Source organism: Rhinolophus sinicus, linkage group LG02 (genome assembly GCF_036562045.2).
Source record: "Rhinolophus sinicus isolate RSC01 linkage group LG02, ASM3656204v1, whole genome shotgun sequence".
Taxonomy (NCBI): domain Eukaryota; kingdom Metazoa; phylum Chordata; class Mammalia; order Chiroptera; family Rhinolophidae; genus Rhinolophus; species Rhinolophus sinicus.
The window spans coordinates 162,373,088-162,396,126 of NC_133752.1; the positions used below are offsets into that span (position 1 = coordinate 162,373,088).

At 35.1% G+C, this 23,039-nt stretch overlaps 1 protein-coding gene across 3 annotated transcripts in view; it reads right to left on the reverse strand.

Moving 5' to 3' along the window:
* The window catches only part of MRPS35 (mitochondrial ribosomal protein S35), a 41,113-nt gene that overhangs the window by 7,492 nt on the left and 10,582 nt on the right, over positions 1-23,039 (reverse strand). For all 3 annotated transcript variants that reach the window (XM_019737304.2, XM_074325869.1, XM_074325870.1), the window contains exons 5-7: positions 18,429-18,568; positions 7,724-7,833; positions 5,981-6,050 (exon numbers count right to left, since the gene is read on the reverse strand). In XM_019737304.2, the coding sequence (XP_019592863.2) occupies positions 5,981-6,050; positions 7,724-7,833; positions 18,429-18,568 (320 nt within the window). The remainder of the gene's footprint in view (positions 1-5,980; positions 6,051-7,723; positions 7,834-18,428; positions 18,569-23,039) is intronic.

Genomic DNA, 23,039 nt, shown 5'->3' on the forward strand with positions numbered 1-23,039 from the left:
TTTTAATGCATAATTAGTTTATATGCAATTTTATGCATAAAACATTTCACATTAAAGAGATGCATCTTGCTAGGAGTAGCCAATATTTTTCTAGAATACAAATTCTATTAACATTGACAAAAATAAATTAGCATCATGAAACAAACTCATAGAAGTAAATACTTGTAAAGACCTTACAAAATAATGTAGAACTGGAATATTTCCATTTAAATATTTGAAAAAATATATACTCAAAAACAAACCTGATCTACACATAATCCAAATCATACATTCATGAAAATCAAGTATCTCCAACTATTCCTAAGGTATTTTTATCTTTTTTTCATTTAATTTCTTGGGGTGACATTGGTTAATAACATTAGTAAAGGTATTTCTTAAAAATTGAGCATAATTAATAATTTCATTAATAGATCATTAATAATATATACCAGTGAGCTAATTATTGCTAATGCCTAACAAAGATGCTATATTTTATATTACTGAAAAGGGATTTTATTTGTTACTTTGCCAACTTACTTATGAAGTTGAAAACCTACTTCAAAAGTCTATTTATGGGTATCCAAAAGAATAGATAATGTTTCAATAGCTGTTATTAAACGTTTAGTGTTCTTACCAAGCACTGACCTAGATATTCTGAAGAAAAAAATACAATAAAATTCAGATGCATGCTGAGGGCCTTACAATTAGACAAAATATACATGGAACAACAAAAACATTCATGAAAAACAGACCACGGAACATGGACCAATAAGACAAACTGTCCGTAGTCAGGGCCCTAGTGACCAGTATAGAAAATAAAACAGTGTAACTTGCTATCTATGCAAAGTAGGAGCTACACAAAGAATAAGAGACTCAAATATATCCAAAACATAGAAAAAACTCATACAACTCAATAGCAAGAAAACAAACCCAGCTGAAAAATAGGCAGAAAATCTGATCAGACATACACAAAGGGCCATACCTGAAAAGGTGCTCAACATCACTAATCATCAGAGAAATGCACATAAAAACTCCAATGAGATATCACCTTAACCTCTCAGAATGACTATTATCAAAAAGACAAGAAATAACAAGTGTTGGTGAGGGTATAGAGAAAAGAGAACCCTTGTGCACTGTTTGGTAAGAATATAAATTGGTGTAGCCACTATGTAAATAGTAAGGAGGTTCCTCCAAAATTTAAAAATAGAACTACCATATGACCCAGCAATTCTATTTCTGGGTATTTTTCTGAAGGACAACAAACTAGCTCAAAAATGTATCTGCACCCCCACATTCATTACAGCATTATTTGTAACAGCCAAGACATAGAAACAATCCAGGTGTGCATCAATGGGTGCGTGCAATGGAATGTTACTCAGCCATAAAAAGAAATCCTGCCATTTGCAACAACATGGATGGACCTTGAGGGCATTATGCTAAGTGAAATAACGAAAGACAAATACTGTATGATCTCACTTATATGTGGAATCTAAACAACAACAACAACAACAACAAACCCCAAAACCTGAATGCATAGAAACAGAGAACAGAATGGTGGCTGCCAAAGACTGGGGGAAAGGGGTGGGCAAAATGGGTGTGAAGATGGTCAAAACGTACAAACTTCCAGTTATGAAATAAATAAGCCATGGGGATGTAATGTACAGCATGGTGACTACACTCAATAATATTGTATTATATATTTGAAAGTTGCTAAGAGTATGTATCTTAAAAGTTTTCATCACAAGAAAAATAATTGTAACTGTGTAGTGATGGATGTTAACTTGATGTATTGTGATCATTTTGCAATATATACATATATGCAATCATTATGTTACACATCTGAAATTAATATGTTGTATGTCAATTATATGTCAATTCAAAAAAAGAGGCTCAAAGCAGGTATCAATTAAAGCCTTGAAGAATATATAAGAAATATATCCGTAGAGAAGAATAAAAAAGCAAATAGCAAATTTACAACACTTTTGTAATACTCATTACTAAACCAACTAGTGTTCCTCAATGGAAGAGATGATGTTTTTCTCCTTACGTATTAACCTCCATATCCAACAACACCTAGCAAATAACAAGCAACCAGTAAACATTTGCCCATCAACCAATAAAAATTTCATTTTAATGAAGGCACACTTGATATTTGCCATAAGGATGGTTTACTCTTTCATAAACACTAAAACAGTGAAAAAGGTGCCTTTTCAAATAATTAATAAAATGCTACATCAACCCAATGTTGCCCTCTGGATACAAATTTACATTCTGTAAATAAGCCATACAACCTGCTCATAATCTGGGTCAGACGTAGTTTTTCCAGGCTCATCTCCTACCTCTACCCTGTCAGTCTTATCCACTGGCCACACCAAATTCTGCCTCTTCTGTGAACTCAAAAAGCCTAGAGATTCCTTCACCCACATGTCTCACTGCACACTCCTATTCATCTTCCAAAACCAGTCACCACTTCTGTGAAGCTTCCAGGGAGAATGACTCCTTGCCTGCGCCTCTCACAGCACTGTGTTCCTACCTCTACTACATAGCAAAACCTTGAACAACGTGGAGGTCAGGGACACTGACACTCTCCACCCGCTGCAGTCAAAAATCTGTGTATAACTTTGGACTCTTCGTATATTATAAATATCAATTCCTTCCAGAAATAAAGGTACCTAAAGGCCAAGGCTCATTTATTTTGATAGTCCTACCAATACTTATCACTGTATCTTGTACATAAAAACAAAACCACTGTTGAACGCGAGAAAGATTAAACAAAATTACAAACATTGTTCAAGCGTTCTCTAACATAACCTGGTAACGTACGTGCATGTGAGCACACACAATCACAACGAAACCATAAACCAAATAGATTAAATAGTGATTACGGCTGTGCAAAAGGATTCCTCATTTTTTTAAATCAGAAATACTTGCAACAAGGTCCCCTTTAAAAATGAATCCATTTAGTGAGTGTAAAATTATCCAACTTAGAAGCTTTTGTTATACGACTTTTTCAGAACCACTTCATTATAAAGCTAGGTATATTTTTGACTAGCAATAAGACTACCATAAAATCCAAATAAGACAGCCAAAACTTCAAATTTAGAAAAGCAACCCTTAGTACTTAAATATCAAAATCATCCAAGAACACTGGGACTTTGATTTCAGATCTCTGTGTTTTCTAAAGCAAGTGCTTTTCTCTTTCCTCCAGGGTCTGTGTTTTAGTCTATCTTTTGTGCAAGTCACTGCAAAATGTTTCATCTAATCATTTCCTACCCAAATCACTTGTGGAAGGTTTAAATAATACCATGTAATAGTTAAAATTTAGGAAGTTTTGTTATTATCAGTTATGTAAGAATGTGAGTAGCACACATTCTAAAAATTTAAGTACAACAGGGCACCGATCTGACTACCTGTTTAGTCTCTGTCAGATTAAATGTAAACTGTATACAGAAATTAGGAATGAATATAAATGAATTTAAACTTCTAAGATTAATCTTTCTTTATTAAGTATTAACAATATTAACAGCCATCATTTACTGAGAGCCCACTATTTGCCAGACATTTCATGTAAATTCTCCTTGATCCATACAAAAACTAGGCCTCAGAGGTTAAATGGCCAACCAAGCCTACACAAGTAACAAGAAATGGGATTCAAATACAGGTCTGTATGGTTCCAAAGGTTAAAACTTAATTCACTCCTATGCTAACAATGTATAATACTGGAATATTAAAACAAATTTCTACAAGTCTCTTTGCATTTTGAACTGCTAAAGGATAAATGGTCTACTGTATATCTGTCTCTTATTATCTTCCTAGCACTGCAATAATCATTCTTTGAAGCATTACCAAGCCTCTATGCCTAAGGTCTATGCTTGGTGAAGTCTATGTTTTTTGAAGTCTACTTTGATAAAACTGTTTTGAAGAGCACACAACAGTAACTTCCTTATACTGAGCACAGTTTCAGTATTGTGTGCTAAATAAAACTACTACTTTCCTCTCAACACTCCATTGAAAGGTTGGAAAGCTAAGAAGTTAAGGAAAGCTTAGCTTTTACCTATTAAAGGCTCTGAAACTAGTGTAAAAAATAAAGGATGGTTTGAAAAGGGGCTCTCTAAATATTTGATTAAACATCGGGGGTAACATCAATTTCAAGTATGAATTTCATGCTGGTGAAGCAAAAACATAATTTCAATTCAATAAAAATTCTGTTCCACCAGCTCAGCAAAATTTCACGGCTCATCTGCCGTTAAAGCTTCTTCACCAATGGTACTTGTTTAGAAAGAATCAAGAGCCAAATTTAATATAAGAATTCTTGAATTATATCTGTTTAGAACAGAAGCATGTGGTTACTTACTCTGGCATCAAAGTAATTAGCATAAAAGATCAAAGGTTTTTTGTGTGAATCCAGAATACAAGCTTGTTTGGATTCTATGTCATGGAACCACAAAAAGAATCCAGTAAGTCAACTGTCACTGAATTTATTTATGCCTGTCATTTCCTTTGGGGCACATTCATTTTACAGGCTGTTGGCAAAATAAGAGTCTCAAAACTGGCTTTTATTGTAAGCAGCAGCCATAGCGCTGTAGCTAATTCAGCCATGTTGCTGGTTCAAAAGGGAACTTAATTACCTTAAGCAGAAGGCATTTATAAAAATCAATTGACAGGAAAGAAATATTAACTGCTACCATGATGCCAGGAACTAGAAAATCTGGATGAATTTAGATAATTAGAATACTTCAAAAGAAGAAAAGCACTAGCTACTATTTTTGTTCTTTACTAACCTTGTGACAAAGTTTTATTTTCTTTTATCTTCCGCTTGTGCTATATGGTTTTATTAATAGCAATGAAATGATGTGAGCAGTACAGAGAATGGCTGCATGCATTCACAGAATGCGTATGTCATAGACAGGAGGTTCCAATGGCTACCTAATGCAACTACTTATCCATTAAGTTGTGTTCCTTTTACATATCCCCAACTCAGTAGCCAATGGACCCTTTTCTACCTATTAAGTAGGCTATTCCATCTTTAGATGGCTCTTAGAAAGTTTTTACTCAGTGAATTGAAGTCCATCTCATTATTGCTTCTACCTTGTCGTATCCCCAAAAGTCATAAAAAGCAAACCTCACCCCTTTTTCATATGAAGCTCTCTGAACATCTAAAGAGGGTGACTCTTTCTCCATCTATCTCCATTCCTTCAAATGCTCCTAATGTGAAATGCTATTGAGACCCATGTCTATGTTGGGCAAGCTACAAAAAATTTAGTTTGTATGCATAATATTATTCTGATTTCTTAAAAATAATATTTAAAACTCTGAGTTACCTAAACATGTTAGTTACCAGCTTTAAAATCAGATGAGTTGATGCTCAAGTGTAGCAAAATCTTCCTTATAAATATGTATGCTTATCCTAAAACTCAATAAATTCAGTCAGATACAAGACTATTTTTAATGCTATTTAAATAATTGCCCTTACTTGTCTCTAATGTGTACCAGTGAAATGTATACATGAAATATTAGAATACTTCAAAAGATGTGTTAACTATGTGTTTAGCTATGTGTTAACTACACATTTTAATAGAAATTTAGAATATCTTCCTATAAAGTTCTGGAGCTTTGTTCTGCAATTTATTTGAATAACAGGATGAATAGTAAATTCTCAAGTTATACAGATGATGGTTATTCTTCCATAACTTTGACAATTTTCAGCCAAAGTCAAATAAACAAAAAAAGCTAAAAATTCTGAATTTTCCAACCAAAGTCAGAAACTCTGAATTTTAAAGACATTTTAGTCATGTAATTTTTGTAAGGTCCTAAGGTGGGCTGAATAATCTATTTCAAGATCCTTATTTTCCATGTCAGTAGAAGCTATCTATAACATTTCACACATCCTTAGTGTACCTAATGGTTCATTAAACACGTGATTGAGTACTGTCTTGAAAGGTTACACAATCATCTGAATTAGACTGACATAATGATCAAACATTCACACACAGTCACTTACCCAAGACTCATGGTATAAAACTGTTAGCAGATACATTGCATAATCATAATTCTGTCTCTTTAAAGGGCACCTTCAAAAAAGAGAGCAAGTCAAAATTCTAAAAATTCAGTACACAGAATTATTTACAAAATATACAAATATTAAATACAAAGAATAACTAATATTCAGGTATTCTTCATCTGCTTTAGGAAAATTCTGTTCTTAGAATAAGATATTGAACTACTTAAAGACACTGAAAACTTTTAAGTTTCATTTAGAGTAGAATCTCTTTGCTTTCATAACTAATGGAGTTATTTGTATCTGATAATAGCTTTCTGCTATTTTTAACATGATTGTGTCCAATCCAAATTGCCCTTTGCATTCTGCAGACTAAGAGTCTATTGGATGGTGTGATCATATCTGCTGAGTTCATTTTAAATGTACAGATAGACCAATGATAGATGCTAATCTAAATGTTTACCTTGATTTTCCCAGAGTCAATTCTTTTAAAAATGAGCTACACTATACAATGATGTATTGCTGCTGTTGTATTTAATAGAACTAATGACCTAATGTTAGGTAAACTTGTACATATATATGAAATGACATGTTTAGTTTTCAATTTAATAAAATAAGAAAAGGAAGCAATTACTTCCAATTTCTTTAAGTATAAAATAAAACCGTCATATAACAAATGATTTTAACTGTAGTCTGTTTATTCTATACTTAAGTTTAACAGTTCTCTACTCTAAATAGTTGTTACCATAAAACATATACACACAATGACATTTGTAAACCTAGGAAAAACAGCAACATAATCAGATACTTATAGAACTGTAAATAACATTTTAAAGATATTTTTTAAGTTGCACAAACTAAAAACACAACATTATTTCACGTTTTCTAAAGATAGTAAAAATAATATTTCTAGTATTTTTCAAATATATTTTCCCCTCAAGCAGTAATAATCTGAAATTATGGTTCCCAAGCTTTTCCCATGTCCACACTATTACCCTTTTATGTGTCACGCTCCTTCTTCTGACCAATAAGCAGGATATAAAACCTAACCAATACTGACACCTCCAAATTTTTTGAAACTGTGATAGGGAGGGAGAGAGGATATTTGCCCACTTGCTTTTCTCCAAAGGCAGGTCTTTTATATTTTGACATAATTTGGAAACAACCAAAGTATAATTCTAGAAATAAAATAATCATTTAGTATAAACATACCAATAACCTTTCTTTACCTCAAATGACTTAAATTAAAAATGCACATAAGATAATTTTAATACTGCTTTTATGAACTTCTATGCTAGCACTGAAATTCTGCTCATATAAAAGTACCTTGATACATTAAATTTCCATATTCAATAATTTTAATTGAGAACTGTAAGATTTTTATATACTTTGATTTTTTAAAAACCTGTTGAAGCATTAATCACTAGCAAATCATACTTCGGCTTTCTTCTAACATCTTCCCTGAATTTTACATACATGGATATGTTAAAATCAAAGTTAAAAATGACAGCAATAATTTAACTCAAGGCAAGCTTCTTCATGTATATAAAGATCACAGCAACAGTAGGCTAGTGTGAGGATATTAAAAATATAAATTAGACAACCTCTTTGACCGAATAAGTTAATATACATTGATATAAAAGGCTACCATTATTTTCAAGGTCATGTCCTAAAAAGGACTGCCAGAGGATTGGAGGACAATAAAGCAACACTTGTGACCAATCTACTGAACTTTTCTTTCTTTACCTATCTGTCTTGATGGTAAGCACATCTGTGGTCTTGCAGTATCGCTCTCCTACAAGTTTAATAAGTTTCTTCTTCGCATGATCATCTAAATTCAAACTGGAAAGTTTAACCTTAAAAATACAAGAAAAAAAATATTTGAAAAGAATTATTTCATATATTTCACTTAATGAAAAAACAGTAGTAATGTTATTTAAAGTAACATTAAAATGAGCAAAAGGAAACCTTTTCAAACTCGTTTCTATACAGAGTTAGCAACTGGCATGCATTATGAAGCCTGATCTTACTCATGGAAAAAAAGGGAGAGGCAGCGAACTGTTTGGAGTTCTCTGAACACTCTGGGCATTAGTATCTTTCCTGAAAGAATCAATGACATGTCTCTTAAATAAATGAAATTAGGGTGTTTATGAGTAGGACTAATAGAATTAAACTCAATTGGTATTAGTAAAGCTGGAACATAGGAATAAATGGATAAAACATAAGGACTTTAAGAAATGTCTACCATGATGAAATCATGAGGCCCATATCATTGCACTTATTTTTAAAGCTACATATCTCTCAGGGAGGCTGGAATATAGCATCAAAGGATCAAAACATTTGAAATAATTCAGCTCAACATTTCTCAAAATGTTAATACTAGTCCCACAGGCTGCTAAGAAGAAACAGTTATTTTCTTTTTCGTCAATTAAAATATTTTGAATAAAAGTGATTTATTTTATTTTTATTGAATAGAATTTGTTCTTTTTTTAAAAAAATTAAAGTTTATTGGGGTGACAACTGTTAGTAAAAGCTACATAGGTTTCAGGTGTACAATTCTGTAAGACATCACATGTGTTCACCACCCACAGTCAGTTCGCTTTAGAATATGTTCTTTTAAAAAGGCTATTTCTGTTGAAAACATTCAGGAAATGTTGAGTTAAATTGGGTTCTTTATGGCAGGATTCCTTAGAGGAGGTAATATGCTAATGAGCGTTCTGAAATTTCAAGATGAAAGGTTGTTATGTAATGATTCCCAAATTTACTTGACCTCAGATTCTCCTTTTCAAGAGACAGTTCATGGAATCTGTCTTCCTTAAAGCACATTTTGGGAATGCTGGACTAAATAAACACATTTTTATTTACAGAGAATTGTGGCACTGCTAAAGGTATTATTATCTAGAGATAAATAGGCTTGGCATAGGAAAATAAGCTAGACACTAGAATATATTTAAATAATGTAAACCACAGATTATTTTTCCATGGAGAACATGAAGGAGTCATAACTGTATGAGGAAGAAAAAAAGGGTAAGATTTTGAAACCTCATCCATTTCTTCTCTCTAGCTTTCATATCCCTGCACTTCCCTCAAGACACCATAGCTAAAGAGCTTATTTATTTTTCCATTTTTCCCACTAGATGACAAACTCTTAAGGGTAAGAAAGATGTCTGTCTTGTTCCTGGCAATGGCCTAGCATTTAAAAAGCATGCAACATGTATTTCCTGAATGAATACATAAATGAAAATAAGGGAGGATATATATATTTTTTAAGCACCGTGAATTTTTATTTGAATTAGAGAAAACAGAAAACAAATAAATATAAATGCACTCATAAAAAACATAAGTAGTAAGAACATTGACTATTAAATATCAATCCAATAGAATGGTCATATGTTGATGAAAACATAAATTACCACAGTCCCCTGGGAAAAATATGTACCAACAACAACCAGGTTATCAGCTTGATCGATAAAATTAGCAATTTAATGATAACCCTGATTATTAACAATATGAAGAATTACTTACAAGAAAATGATAAAATGTACCTACGTTATGATTATGAAAATGTGTACACATGCACACATACAGCAGAAAGAAAAAAAGAAATTACAATAGTGAGAATGTAGAGATTTTCCCTTCAATGAAATCATGATTTTTAACAATAAATTTAAAAATTTACCATTTAAAAAATTTGTGTTCTAGCTTTTTATGTAAGAAGTAGTGAAAAAAAAAAATGGTAGCAATGCTGATCATTATTGCAAAAACTGTTTTAAAACTCATATTTACATTAACAGTTTAATGTTCAAAAATTATAGAGTTTATGCCAGAAACTCATAAAAATTTCAGACACAGCTGTGTGGTGCACTCACGCCATCTGCTAGTACTCAAAGGCACTGCAAAACTGAAGTCTTTAACCTTGACTAATAATCTGACTTTGAAGTTGAGCGGCACTCACTGTCTAAGGAAGAATACTTCGACTTTTAAATTGCCATTATTTCAAAGAATCAATATTGTACATTACCCCCAAAACAATATTGACATTTCACATCATAGGAGGATGTGGTCATTATGTATCTTCAAATGCCCATATTTAAAACAACTACATAAATTGAGAAATGTCTAAATGTGTGAAATATTTTCTCCATTTACAACTATAGTGCAGTTAAAGAACTCTGGTATTACACACAAGAATTGTGTTTGATTTTTTGGGTTAGATTTGCTACTCATTGGCTAACTAACCTTAAACAAATCAATTGATCTTCCTGTGTTTCCTCATTTATAAAACAGAAAGGAGCACAGGATTTTTGTCAGGAATAAATGAAATTAAATAGAAGAAAGCACTTTTAAAGTCCTATCTAAATAGTAAGTTGTTTTTCATTCTGAACTACTTTTACGGCTATCAAGAAAAATGTATTGTCTTTCCTGAATTTAAAAATTTGAGTATCTCTAAATATTTCATAATATTTGATTACCTTCACAATATTGCTTAAATCATGTCCTTCAACTATGTGACACCATTAAGGAAACCACCACTGAGCCTCGACAGCCAGTGGGTAGAGTCAAATAAATCCCGAAGGGCAGACGTGAGTCAGGAGGAAAAGATACAAAGGAGCGATGCAGATAGCACATGGAGGCAAGAAGACAAGACGTGATAGCATGATATAGTAAGTGGTATCTGGTGGCATACTCCAAATAAAGCAATGCGATTATTTTTTTGTGAAATGAAATAAGCAAACTTAAAACTAGAAGGAACTTTAAATGTCTATATTCTAGTACTGAAGACTAAGGTCTATAAAAAGTAAGGCAAAATCTTGGTTTCTTGATGCTGAGTTCAGAGATATTTTTTATCATAAAGCACAGAATTCAACAACTGTTGGTTGTAGTTATCATTATTATTAAAAGAAGTAAGATTTATTAGGTTCTTAAAAGTGTATCAGGTATTATCACTCCATAAGCACTTTGTATTAACCTGTCAGTAGAATGAATGAATGATATCAACACAACAGAATTTTTTTTCTTTTTCCCTTTGCTTACCTAGACTTTCTAAAATTTATACAGTAACATGTACTATTTTCTGTGATTTTAAAATATTTTCAATCTCTCTAAACACATAAATATGTTATGATATTTAAATTACTCTATGGAATAAAAAAAGGCTGGAAAGCTTCATAAATTCATTTCATAAAGATGGCACAATCCTGATACCAAAACTTGGCAAAAAAAGAAAATTACAAACCAATCATGGCTGTATCACTGAAAAAATTCTAGAAATTAAAGTCTGTCTATTTGTTAGCATATAATGTAAAAATGGTTGCAGATATTTTCAACCTATTTTTATACTATAACTGTAATGTTCTGATTTAAAATACAATCTACATGGCGTACAAAACTAATTTTTTGAGGGTCCTAGAAGGCACCTTAAAAAGATGTGCAGTCATCCTCCAAGGGCAGATAAATCAAAACTACATTAGTCAGGGCATCCTGGAGACACAGCTAAGACTAGGACAGGGAATATATAAATAAGATGAGCCTGAAGTATTGTGTAAGGTGCCAAAAAATAAAGAAGTATTTAAAAAACAAATGAGGGGGCACAGGAAAGGAACAGAGCAGCCAAATGAAAGAGTTCGCAATGGCCAAAGCCAGAACAATTTGAGCAACAAAATAAATAACATATTACTGGATTATAACCCAAAGAATAAAGTAAATATCCAAATATCCATGAGTCTATACTAACATAAATGATTAACTAAATAAATGGAGAATAGCCAAATCTTCCATGTAGAAGAATTCCAAATAATTTACATAACATTTCTCCCTCGAGGTGGAGCACAACTCCCAACCCTTCAAGTGTGGGCTGTGCACAGTGACTTCCTTCTAAGGGTACAGTACGTAAAGGAAGAAAGATTAATTTTATAGTGGACAAAACTGGCAAACACTGCCTCCGCCAGACGATCTAGGTAGGCTACATCTGCACTGGTAACTCATGGTAGGAGCCTATATACCGTTGCTATAATATGATGTGATGAGAATGGCACTTTATTTCTGAGGTTTTCCTCCCCAAAACACACACAAGTCTAACCATGAGAAAAACATCAACAAATCTAAACTGAAAGTCCACAAAACATATAACTAGTACTTCTCAAAACTGCCAAAGTCATCAAAAACAAGAAAATTCTGAGAAATCGTCATCGCCAACAGAAGCCTAAGGAGACGCACTGACTAAATGTAATGTGGTATCCTGGATGGGATTCTGAACAGGAAAAGCACATTAGGTAAAAAGTAAGAAAATCCAAATAAAGTATGGACTTTAATTAATAATGCATCAAAATGGATTCATTAGTTGTAACAAATGTACCATAGTACTGTAAGATGTTAACAGGAGAAATTCTGTGTGAAACAGGGGAATTCTGTACTATTCTTGAAACTTCTCTCTAAATCTAAAAGCAGTCTAAAATAAAAAGTTTAATTAAAAAAATCTATCAGGTAACTGCCCCATGACTGCTGTGTGAAAAACACGTGTCATGGGTATCAAGACTCCTTTAACAAAGGAAACTAACAGTGGTTTCAAATACTAACTTAGACGTTACCAGGGCAGACACTGGGACCTGCAATGGCGTGTGACAAGCCCCCTGGTGAGTGAGAGAAGGGAGCTGGTTTTCTCCAACGCAACAAGATTAGGACAAATGTTCCTAAATAAAACACTAACAAAGCAAACCAGTGGTAGAGTAAAAGAATGACATACCATAAACTGATGAAGGTTCAGAAATAGTTCAGTAATTGAAAATCTTTTAAAATAATTCATTACTTCAGTAACTCAAGAGATCATGTCAAAAATGCTAGTAAACTAGAAATAGGATACATCATTGATACAGTATAAGCTATTATCTCAAACTGAAATCCAATCTCACATTTAGAGGCTCAACACTAGAGGCACGTACACACTAAAGTGGAGAACAGCATAAGGGACTACATAAACATTATTTTAGAAATTTTATCAAATGCAAAAGACAAAAAGAAACATCAGGCAACAGATATTAGAAAAAGAGAATTCAAAATACCATTATTTACCATTTATTTCCTGAGCAATCTCCAAAAGAATCAACTGAGAAGTCCTAGCGTCCAGATACTGGTCTCTAAAGAACAATATCCACTAAAAGTATCTGAGCTCCTTGGAGAAATAGCTAATTCCAGGTCTGGGAAAGAAATACATAAAGTGACCCTGGGCCATCTTGTTGGACCAGAAAGCAAGGAAATTTTCCAATGCTAATGAGATTGTAAAAAAGGACATAGGAACCAACCTAAAAATGTTCCCACAGGCCAAAGTTAGGATATATTTTAAACATTCAAGAGAATAATGATTTCAGTTGATCAAAACTTTCTTAAGCGATGGCTGGATGGCTCAGTTGGTTAGACCATGAGCTCTGAACAACAGGGTTGCCAGTTCGATTCCCACATGGGCCAGTGAGCTGCGCCCTCCACAACTAGATTGAAGACAACCAGCTGCCATTAAGCTGCCGGAGTGGCGGCCGGATGGCTCAGTTAGAGAGCGAAAAGGTTGCTAGTTCAATTCCCACTGCAACTAAGACTCAAAATGGCAACTGGACTTGGAGCTGAGCTGCGCCCTCCACAACTAGATTGAAGGACAACGACTTGGAGCTGATGGGCCCTGGAGAAACACACTGTTCCCCAATATTCCCCAATAAAAACAAACACACAAACAAATAAATAAGTGGGAGACCATCATTCAAAAAAACCTTTATATATCCACCTACAGATTACCTGTTCAAAGGGAAAGCAAAAAACAACAGGTAAACTTCACAATGGCAAGATCAGGTTGTCAGCCTCTGAACCAAGTGATCAACCTCAGCATACTAATGAGGCAACCAAACTTCACGTGTCTTCTCATGTAGTGCAATATAAAATACATAGCAACATCTGTCAAATGTCCCTACCAAAATATTTCACTGCAATCTAATCAGCTCCTTAAATCTAACTTCCAGTTTATATAAAATACAGGAGACAGAGAAATAAGGTAAAGGACATCAAGATGCGTTCAGATAAACTCAGAAGGTAGGAAATGCTATAGGATAAAATACCTGTCTCTTGACAAGTCTACGTCATTGGAGGAGTGGGGGTAGAAAGAGGAGTAGTACGGTCCTCTGCTGTGCTAGATCTTAAATGACATAGGAAACATTATAAGCAAATGAAATCATTTTTGACTGGATTCTGGTTTAAACAAAAGCTATTTTAAAAAACATTTTGGTGATGCAATTCAGGAAATTTGAGTATGGAGTAAGTAATTATTTTAGACCATATTAAGGAATTACTAAAACTTTTGCTAGCTGTATTAATTATATTGGAATTATGTAACAAAATCTCCTTAATTTTTAGAGATAACACACTAAAATATTTTAGTGTGAAATATCAGGTATTAGTAATTTTAAAACAAACACTTAAACCAAACACACACAAACACACACACACACACACACACACACACACACAAGTGTATGAAGCACTCAATATTTTAAATTTATCAAAATATTAATTACTAAATTAAGGTGCTGTGTGTTTATTACACTACTCTACTTCTCCATATATTTGAAATTTTTCATTACAAAAGGTGAAAAACAGAATTTGGTAAAGTAGCCATTTGAAAAGTTAAAAATTAACTACATCATGTTTGACAAGGGTGCCAAGATAATTCAGTGAGGAAAGAATAATCTTTTCAACAAATGTGCTGAAACAGATGATTATCCACATGTAAAAGAAAGAAATTGGAACCCTACCTTACACCATATACAAAAATTAAATGAAAGTGGATCATACATCTAAAGGTAACACATAAAACCGTAAAACTCTTAGAAGAAAACATGAGAATAAATCTTCATGACGTGGAATTACACAATTTTTTCTTACATATGGCACCAAAAGCATGAGACCAAAAAATACATAAATTAGACTTCATCAAAAGTACAAGTTTCGTGCTTAAAAAGACACCATCAAGAAAGTGAGGTGACAACCCATGGAATGGGAGAAAATATCTGCAAGTTATATAGCTGTTAAGGGTCTGGTATCCAGGTATAAAACACACAACCAGGGGCCAGCCCGATGGCTCAGGCGGTTGGAGCTCCGTGCTCCTAACTTCAAAGGCTGCCGGTTTGATTCCCACATAGGCCAGTGGGCTCTCAACCACAAGGTTGCCAGTTCAACTCCACAAGTCCCCCAAGGGATGGTGGGCTCTGCCCCCTGCAACTAAGATTGAATACGGCACCTTGAGCTGAGCTGCCTCCCAGATGGCTCAGTTGGTTGGAGCGCAGGCTCTCAACCACAAGGTTGCCAGTTCAACCCCCGCAACGGATGGCGAGCTGCGCCCCTGCAACTAGTAACGGCAACTCTCTCAACCACAAGGCTGATGGTTCAACTCCTCGAGTCCTCCAAGGGATGGTGGGCTCTGCCCCCTGCAACTAAGATTGCACACGGCACCTTGAGCTGAGCTGCCTCCCAGATGGCTCAGTTGGTTGGAATGCAGGCTCTCAACCACAAGGTTGCCAGTTCCATTCCTTGAGTCCTACAAGGTATGGTGGGCTGTGCCCCCTGCAACCCACAAGGTTGCAGGTTCAACTCCTCCGAATCCCGCAAGGGATGGTGGGCTCGGCCCCCTGCAACTAAGATTGAACACGTCACCTGGAGCTGAACTGCCTCCCAGATGGCTCAGTTGGTTGGAGCGCAGGCTGTCAACCACAAGGTTGCTGGTTCAACTCCTCCGAATCCCGCAAGGGATGGTGGGCTCCGCCCCCTGCAACTCTCTCAACCACAAGGTTGCCTGTTCAACTCCACGAGTCCCGCAAAGGATGGTGGACTCCGCCCCCTGCAAGTAAGATTGAACATGGCCCCTTGAGCTGAGCTGCCTCACAGATGGCTCAGTTCGTTGGATCGCAGGCTCTCAACCACAAGGTTGCCAGGTTGGACTTCTCGACTCCAAAAACGGATGGTGGGCTCCGCCCCCTGCAACTAAGATTGAACATAGCACCTTGAGCTGAGGCATCCCAGATGGCTCAGTTGGTTGGAGCGCAGGCTTTCAACCACAAGGTTGCCAGTTCAACTCCTCGAATCCCGCAAGGGATGGTGGGCTCCGCCCCCTGCAACTAAGATTGAACATGGGCACCTTGAGCTGAGCTCTCTCAACCACAAGGTTGCCAGTTCAACTCCACAAGTCCCCCAAGGGATGGTGGGCTCTGCCCCCTGCAACTAAGATTGAATACGGCACCTTGAGCTGAGCTGCCTCCCAGATGGCTCAGTTGGTTGGAGCGCCTCTCAACCACAAGGTTGCCAGTTCAACTCCACGAGTCCCCCAAGGGATGGTGGGCTCCGCCCCCTGCAACTAAGATTGAATACGGCACCTTGAGCTGAGCTGCCTCCCAGATGGCTCAGTTGGTTGGAGCGCAGGCTCTCAACCACAAGGTTGCCAGTTCGACTGGACCTGGAGCTGAGCTGCACACTCCACAACTAAGACTGAAAGGACAACAACTTGACTTGGAAAACAGTCCTGGAAGTACATACTGTTCCCCAATAAAGTCCTGGTCCTCTTCCCCAATAAAAATCTTAAAAAAAAACAAAAACAAACAAACAAACAAAAACACAACCAAACAGTGAAAACATAAATTACTCAATTAAAAAATGAGCACAGGGTTTAAACAGACATGTCTCCAAAGAAGATACATAAATGGTCAATAAGCTCATGGGAAGATGCTCAGCATCCTCAGTTTTCAGGGAAATGCAAACTAAAGTCATAATGAGGCACCCCTTCATATCCACTGGAATGGTGAAAACTAAAAAGACCCACAGTAACATTCACTGGTGAGGATATGAAGAAAATGGAACCCTCAAACATTTTTGGTGAAACTTTAAAATAGAGCAGCCACTTTGCAAAGCAGTTTGTCAGTTCCTCAAAATGTTAAACATGGAGTTATGATATGACCCAGCAATTGCAATACTAAATATATACTCGACAGAACCGAAAACCTATGTCCACACAAAAACATACATGAATGTTCATAGCAGCATTAATCATAATAGCCAAAAAGTGGAAATAACCCAAATGTCTACCAACGAATGAATGGATAAATAAAATATGGTATGTTCATAAAATGGAATATTATTTGGCAATAAAAAAATGAAGAACTGACACATGCTATGAAACATTGAAAGCATTATACTGAGTATTCATACTGTGTGATTCGTTTATATGAAATGTCAAAAATAGGCAAATCTACAAAGACTGAAAGTAAATAAGTACCTGACAGGAGCTTGGGGGTAGGGAAGAGGGAGGACAAGTGTGAGTGTCTGATAATGGGTATGCGATTTCTTTTTATGGTGATAAAAATTTCTGAAGTTAGGCAGAGGTGACAGCTGCACAAATCTCAACATACTAAACACCACTAATATACTTTAAAAGGGTGAATTGTATAGTATATGATTTATATCTCAATAAAGCTGTTATTAAAAAGAAAAAATAAGTATGTAAGAAAGCAATACACCATCAAAATGGGCCAAAGACCAAAAATAAAAGCATTTTGCAAAGAAATAAATTCTCACCTTCATTAGAATTCAAAGGCACAAATTTTAAAAACAGGATATATTTTTTTACCTATCAAATTGATAGGTAATAGTAATACCTAGGTTGGTGAGGTACAGGAAAACAGGGTTTTTCACAATCTGCTGGTGGTGTATTTGTTACATTTCCTGCAGAAATGTACTATAATAAAAAATCTTTTACAGTATATATCAAAAAACTTGAAAAGATCTATTAATACATCCTTTGACCTGACACTTCTCCTTTGAGGAATGTTACCCTAGGTATATAATTAGGAATACACGCAATTATTAATCATTAAGGATACTCATTACATTTTTCCAATAAAGAAAACTGTTAGAAAGCCTAAAGGTCCTATAATATGGATAACTGAAATATATTATGATAGATCTATCTTATGAAATTATTTGTTTGTATTTCCCACTTCAGTCTCAGAAGAAGGACCATTTCTGATTGATCAACATCGCACTCCCCCAGACTCAAACATTGTCTTGGCACATAACAGACCTTCGTTTATATGCTTATTCCGTGAAGCCATTAGAAATAACATTAAAAAATGTTTAGTATCATTGGGAAATTTTAAATTCACATTACTAAACGAGAAAGAACAGATAACTAATCAAATATAGTATCATCCCATTTATATACACAAGGCTGACTGCGTATATACTAAGTCAATAGTGGCTATTTATGAGTAGTGGAATTATAGGCAGTTTTATTTTATACTTTAAAATACTTTTGTATTGTCCAACTGTTCTCTGATAAATATGTAATCAGTTTTATAATACATACATAATGCTATTTTTAAATAACGTATTATCATAATTCTTTTTTTGATTGTTTTAAATCTCTTACCCTTAAGGTTACTACTCGTGCTTTGGGGTTTCGAATAGATGGTCCTGACGAAACATAATCAGCTGTGTCAATTTCAATTGGAAAATGCTTCTCGCATTTCTCATCACTGTCCAGTGCAGCTGGCCACTCAGTGCAGAAATCTGAGAATTAAAAAAAATTGTCTCAATTAGTTTTCCAAGTAAATTCTTATTGTATGTTACCAGACAAAATCAAATTATTGAGATCACTCTCACGTAACATGAAATGAAAGAACAGCTTCTATTCTGTACTTTATGGACATATCCCCACCTCTTTTCTTCTTAGGTGAATCCTATTAGGGAATTTAATAACGGGCATGATTTGAGTAGTTCCTGTTTGGTGGGACAATATGTTCAGTTAGAAGGGAAGTGTGACTTGATGGAAGCTTATGATAGCTTTGCACACATACCTGTTATGGGACAGTTTTACTCCTCCTCACCAAATAAAAGCACAGTTCATAGTGCCCAGAACATTATTGTTTTTGAAAAAGGCAATGGATAATATTAATTCACTCCCAAATGAAGGTTACTAAAGATTAGCTGAAGGGAATTGAAAGAAGCTCTGAAGAAGCTCTAAGAGAAAACTAAGATGTGGTCAACATTCCTTCAGAAACTGAGTTGAATAGGGCTGCAAGCTGAAACAGGTACAAAAGCCGAGGTCACCCTTAAATGGATCCTGACAGCAACTCATGTTTCTTCTGAGCCACTAAGGCTAAACGGTAACAGGAACAGACTTGTCCTCATATTCAGGCAAGAAGCTAGCAGAGAGGAAGTGGGATTGGGTCTGAGACCTGGGCCACAGCAGGAAGTTCTCAGCACTGGGAACATGGTTCACTGTCTATCTCCACAGCACAGAGGTATAAACTCAGGCCTCAGTGGGGCTGGTGGAAGGACGGGGGTGCCTAGAAGAGATAGCTCCCAGACTCCCACAGCTATCAGTACTGAGGGACGCCACAGGTAGGCAGCTGATTTCATTTTACTCTATTCCTATCAAGTTAGTGTAGTACAGGGCTCTCAGCTTTGGATGAAAACTTCTGGCAGTATCAAGTTCCCCTCAATGAAAACTTCATTCCTACCATAGCCTAATTCTAAGAAAAGCTAAAAGTATTTGGTTTCTTAGGTCAAACACATTAGACCTCATGGGTCCGTGCTTTCTCCAAAAAAGCAGGACTGCAGGAGAGTATGGTCATAATCACAGGCAGACATGGGAGCTCTTCTAGGTGAAGATCTAGGGGACAGTAAAAGATACTTTGCCAATAACATTTGCCCCCAGCTCACAATTTTCTTCTAGCACATACTATATTCAGCTCCCACTTAGGTTTTAACATCAGTGGCAACAAAATGTCACTGTGGGTTATAGAGACTCTCCAAGATCTGGGACTATCTACATGTTAGCAAATTAAATGTATATAGCTCACACAATTCCCTAAACACCCTGTTTAAGTGTTCAATATTCAGAAACTTTGAGGGGAAAGAAGCATCTTTGCAATTAAGAACATTTTAACATTTAAATAAAATGAACAGAACAAGATTACTGAGGTAATTTCATTCCTATCATGGATTAATTCCAGCATCCTGCCATAGAAGATACAACACTTTTATAAGAGAGACAGTTTGGGGAATTTTATGAGTTCCTGGATTTGAAATGAATCTTTTTTTAAAAACCTTTCAATAAGTCATTTCAATCACCAGATGATAATTACAGCTTTTATAGTAAATGACCTGATTACATGTTTAAAAAAATACAGCCAACTGGAAAGTACCTAATAGACCCCTATTAGCCTTTATTCATCTGATAGGCAGAGCAATGACTAGACTTCAGAAGACCTTGGTTTTTACTTTTCTGCCACTGATTATTAAAATTTTGGTAAATTACCTAACTTTCCTGTGCTTCAGATTTTCCATTTGCAAGTTAGATATAAAATCTAAACTGACCTACTTTGAGAGAAAACTGAAGAAATATTTGAAAAGCCTTTGAATTATTTAGAAGATACAATCTAAATCCAGAAGCTGGCAGAAGTATAAAGGCAAAATTAAGGAAGAAAGATTAAAACACTCACTTAAACAATGAAAAATATAATGCTACTCTTCTGAATGTGCTGTATGGAAAGCCTTTCATTTAGATATTAGGAAGTATTTTAGAAATATCTCATTTGTTTCTAGATTTCAAATGCACATTGTAAAATAATGTTTAAAAAGGGGAAAAAATGGAATTTATAAGTGTAATTCATTTGTCAACTGGCTTTGCAAAGAATCAAAAAGTGACACATGATTTGTGCCAAATGGGCACAAATCTGTAGCAGTGATCAGTGTCAAACACCAGGCACTAACGAACACAGAAATGGATAATCTAAAGGGATAGAAAAGCGCCCTAATGTTTCAAAACAGAAGACCACATAAACGAAAGGAGATAGAAGAAATATTTTCTTCCCTTATTTTGAGAGTTAAGATACTTATTCCTACTTTTTGAGACCTCTTTGTACCTTTTTCCTTATATTTTTAAATGAAAGACCCTCCCAAAAGCGAAAATTTCATCATAGTCATGTTCACTATCCTCACTTCTCCTTCAAACATAATCAGCCTACTGGTGAAGTGTTTCTCGATTGCTTTTTCTTTCCTGAAAAGCCTTAAGCATCCTGAGCATTTATCCATCACCTTTAAATCAGCAGGAATTTCAGACTGCATTCAAAGATACTAACTCTTGAATTAAACTACACATTCAATAACTCATAGCTGTGAACCAAAAACGATTCAAATTTGCTTATTCTAGATATAGTACAATGCAAATGAGATCAGAAATAAAGTTGCAATATTTACATATTATGAAAACACATAAAACCATGAACAAAACAGCTCTTTTTTGCCTATCTCTCCATGCATGTGGGAAGGAAAACTAGGAACATGAGTGAAATCTGTGTTTGTATCGAGGAATCTATAGCTGTTGTTCAAAAATCACTGAATCCAGAAATGGAAGTACAATCATATTCAGGTAATTAAACATACATAAAATAAATATACTCTCTGGAAGTTATTACCAGGCCAAAATAATGATAAAAGACAACACTTCTAGAATGAGGGGCCAGGGTGGGAAAACAGAAGCATGAGACTACTGCCTTGCAACACCAGCTCTTCTATGATTTGATGTTACCACATGTATATCTCTCTTCAATTTTCTTTCAAATTTTAAACAATTTCTTCATGATAACTCTTCTCTGGAAAGTATTCCATTACTGATCACACTGACTATTCAGGTACTCAGCATTGTTTCTACACTATCTTCAGTTTAAATCATACTGATTTGCAATCTATTGGCAATATTCTAAAACATTTTCTTCAGTGTGCTTTCTATACTTCATCGAGTCCCTAACCTACTTCAGCAAAGATTATGATTCTATTTATTATTCATAGCACCTTATAGAGTGGTCTGCAAAAAAGAAAAGAAATTTGCAGATTTGACATCAGACAATTTACTGAAAACAACTTAAAAATCCTTAAAAACAGGAGAAACCAGCAATCATTCAGAATGTAAAGCTATACAGCATATTAGAAATGACATTTTTTCCCGTGTTATTGAAATCTAATTGACATATAACATTGTGTACGTTTAAGGTGTATATGTGGATTTGATACTTAAATATTGCAACATGATTATCACCATAGCTTAGCTAACACCTGTATCACATCATATAATTACCATTTCTTTTTTGTGGTGAGAACATTTAAGATCTCCTCTATTAGCAAGTTTCAGGTATATAATACAGTATTATTAACTATAACCACCATGCTGTACATTAGATCCCCAAAACTTATTCATCTTATAACTGGAAGATTGCACCCTTTGATCAACATCTCCTTTTCCCCCTACCTCCCAGCCCTTGGTAACTACCATTCTAGTCTGTTTCTATGAGTTCAACTTTTTTAGACATATGGACATAATGTCATACAGTATTTGTCTTTCTCTGTCTGACTTATTTCATTTACCATGCTGCCCTCCAAGTCCATCCATGCTGCTGCAAATGGCAGGATTCTCCTCTTTCTCACGGCTGAATAATATTCCATTTTATATATATATACAACTTATTCTTTATCCATTCAGCTGTTGACAGGCACTTAGGTTGTTTTTGTATCTTGGTTACTTTGAATAACGCTGCAATGAATATCTCTTCAACATAGTGATTTCATTTCCTTCGGAGAAATACCCAAAAGTGAGATTGCTGGATCATCTGATAGCTCTATTTTTAACTTCTTGAGGAACCTCCATACGGTTTTCCATAGTGGCTACACCAAGTTACCACCAACAATGCAAAGAGTTCCCTTTCCTCTACATCCTGGCCAACACTTGTCATTTTTTGTCTTTTTGCTGACAGCCATTCTAACATGTGTAAGGTGACAGATATCTCATGTTTTGATTTGCATTTCCCTGATGATTAGTGACGTTAAACATCTTTTCATGTACTTGTTGGCCATTTGTATGTCTTCTTTGGAAAAAATGTCCACTCTACTCAGTTCATCTGCCCATTTTTAAATTAGATGACTTGGGTTTCTTGTGTGTTTTTTTTTTTTGCTATTGAGTTGTATGAGTTTATATATTTTG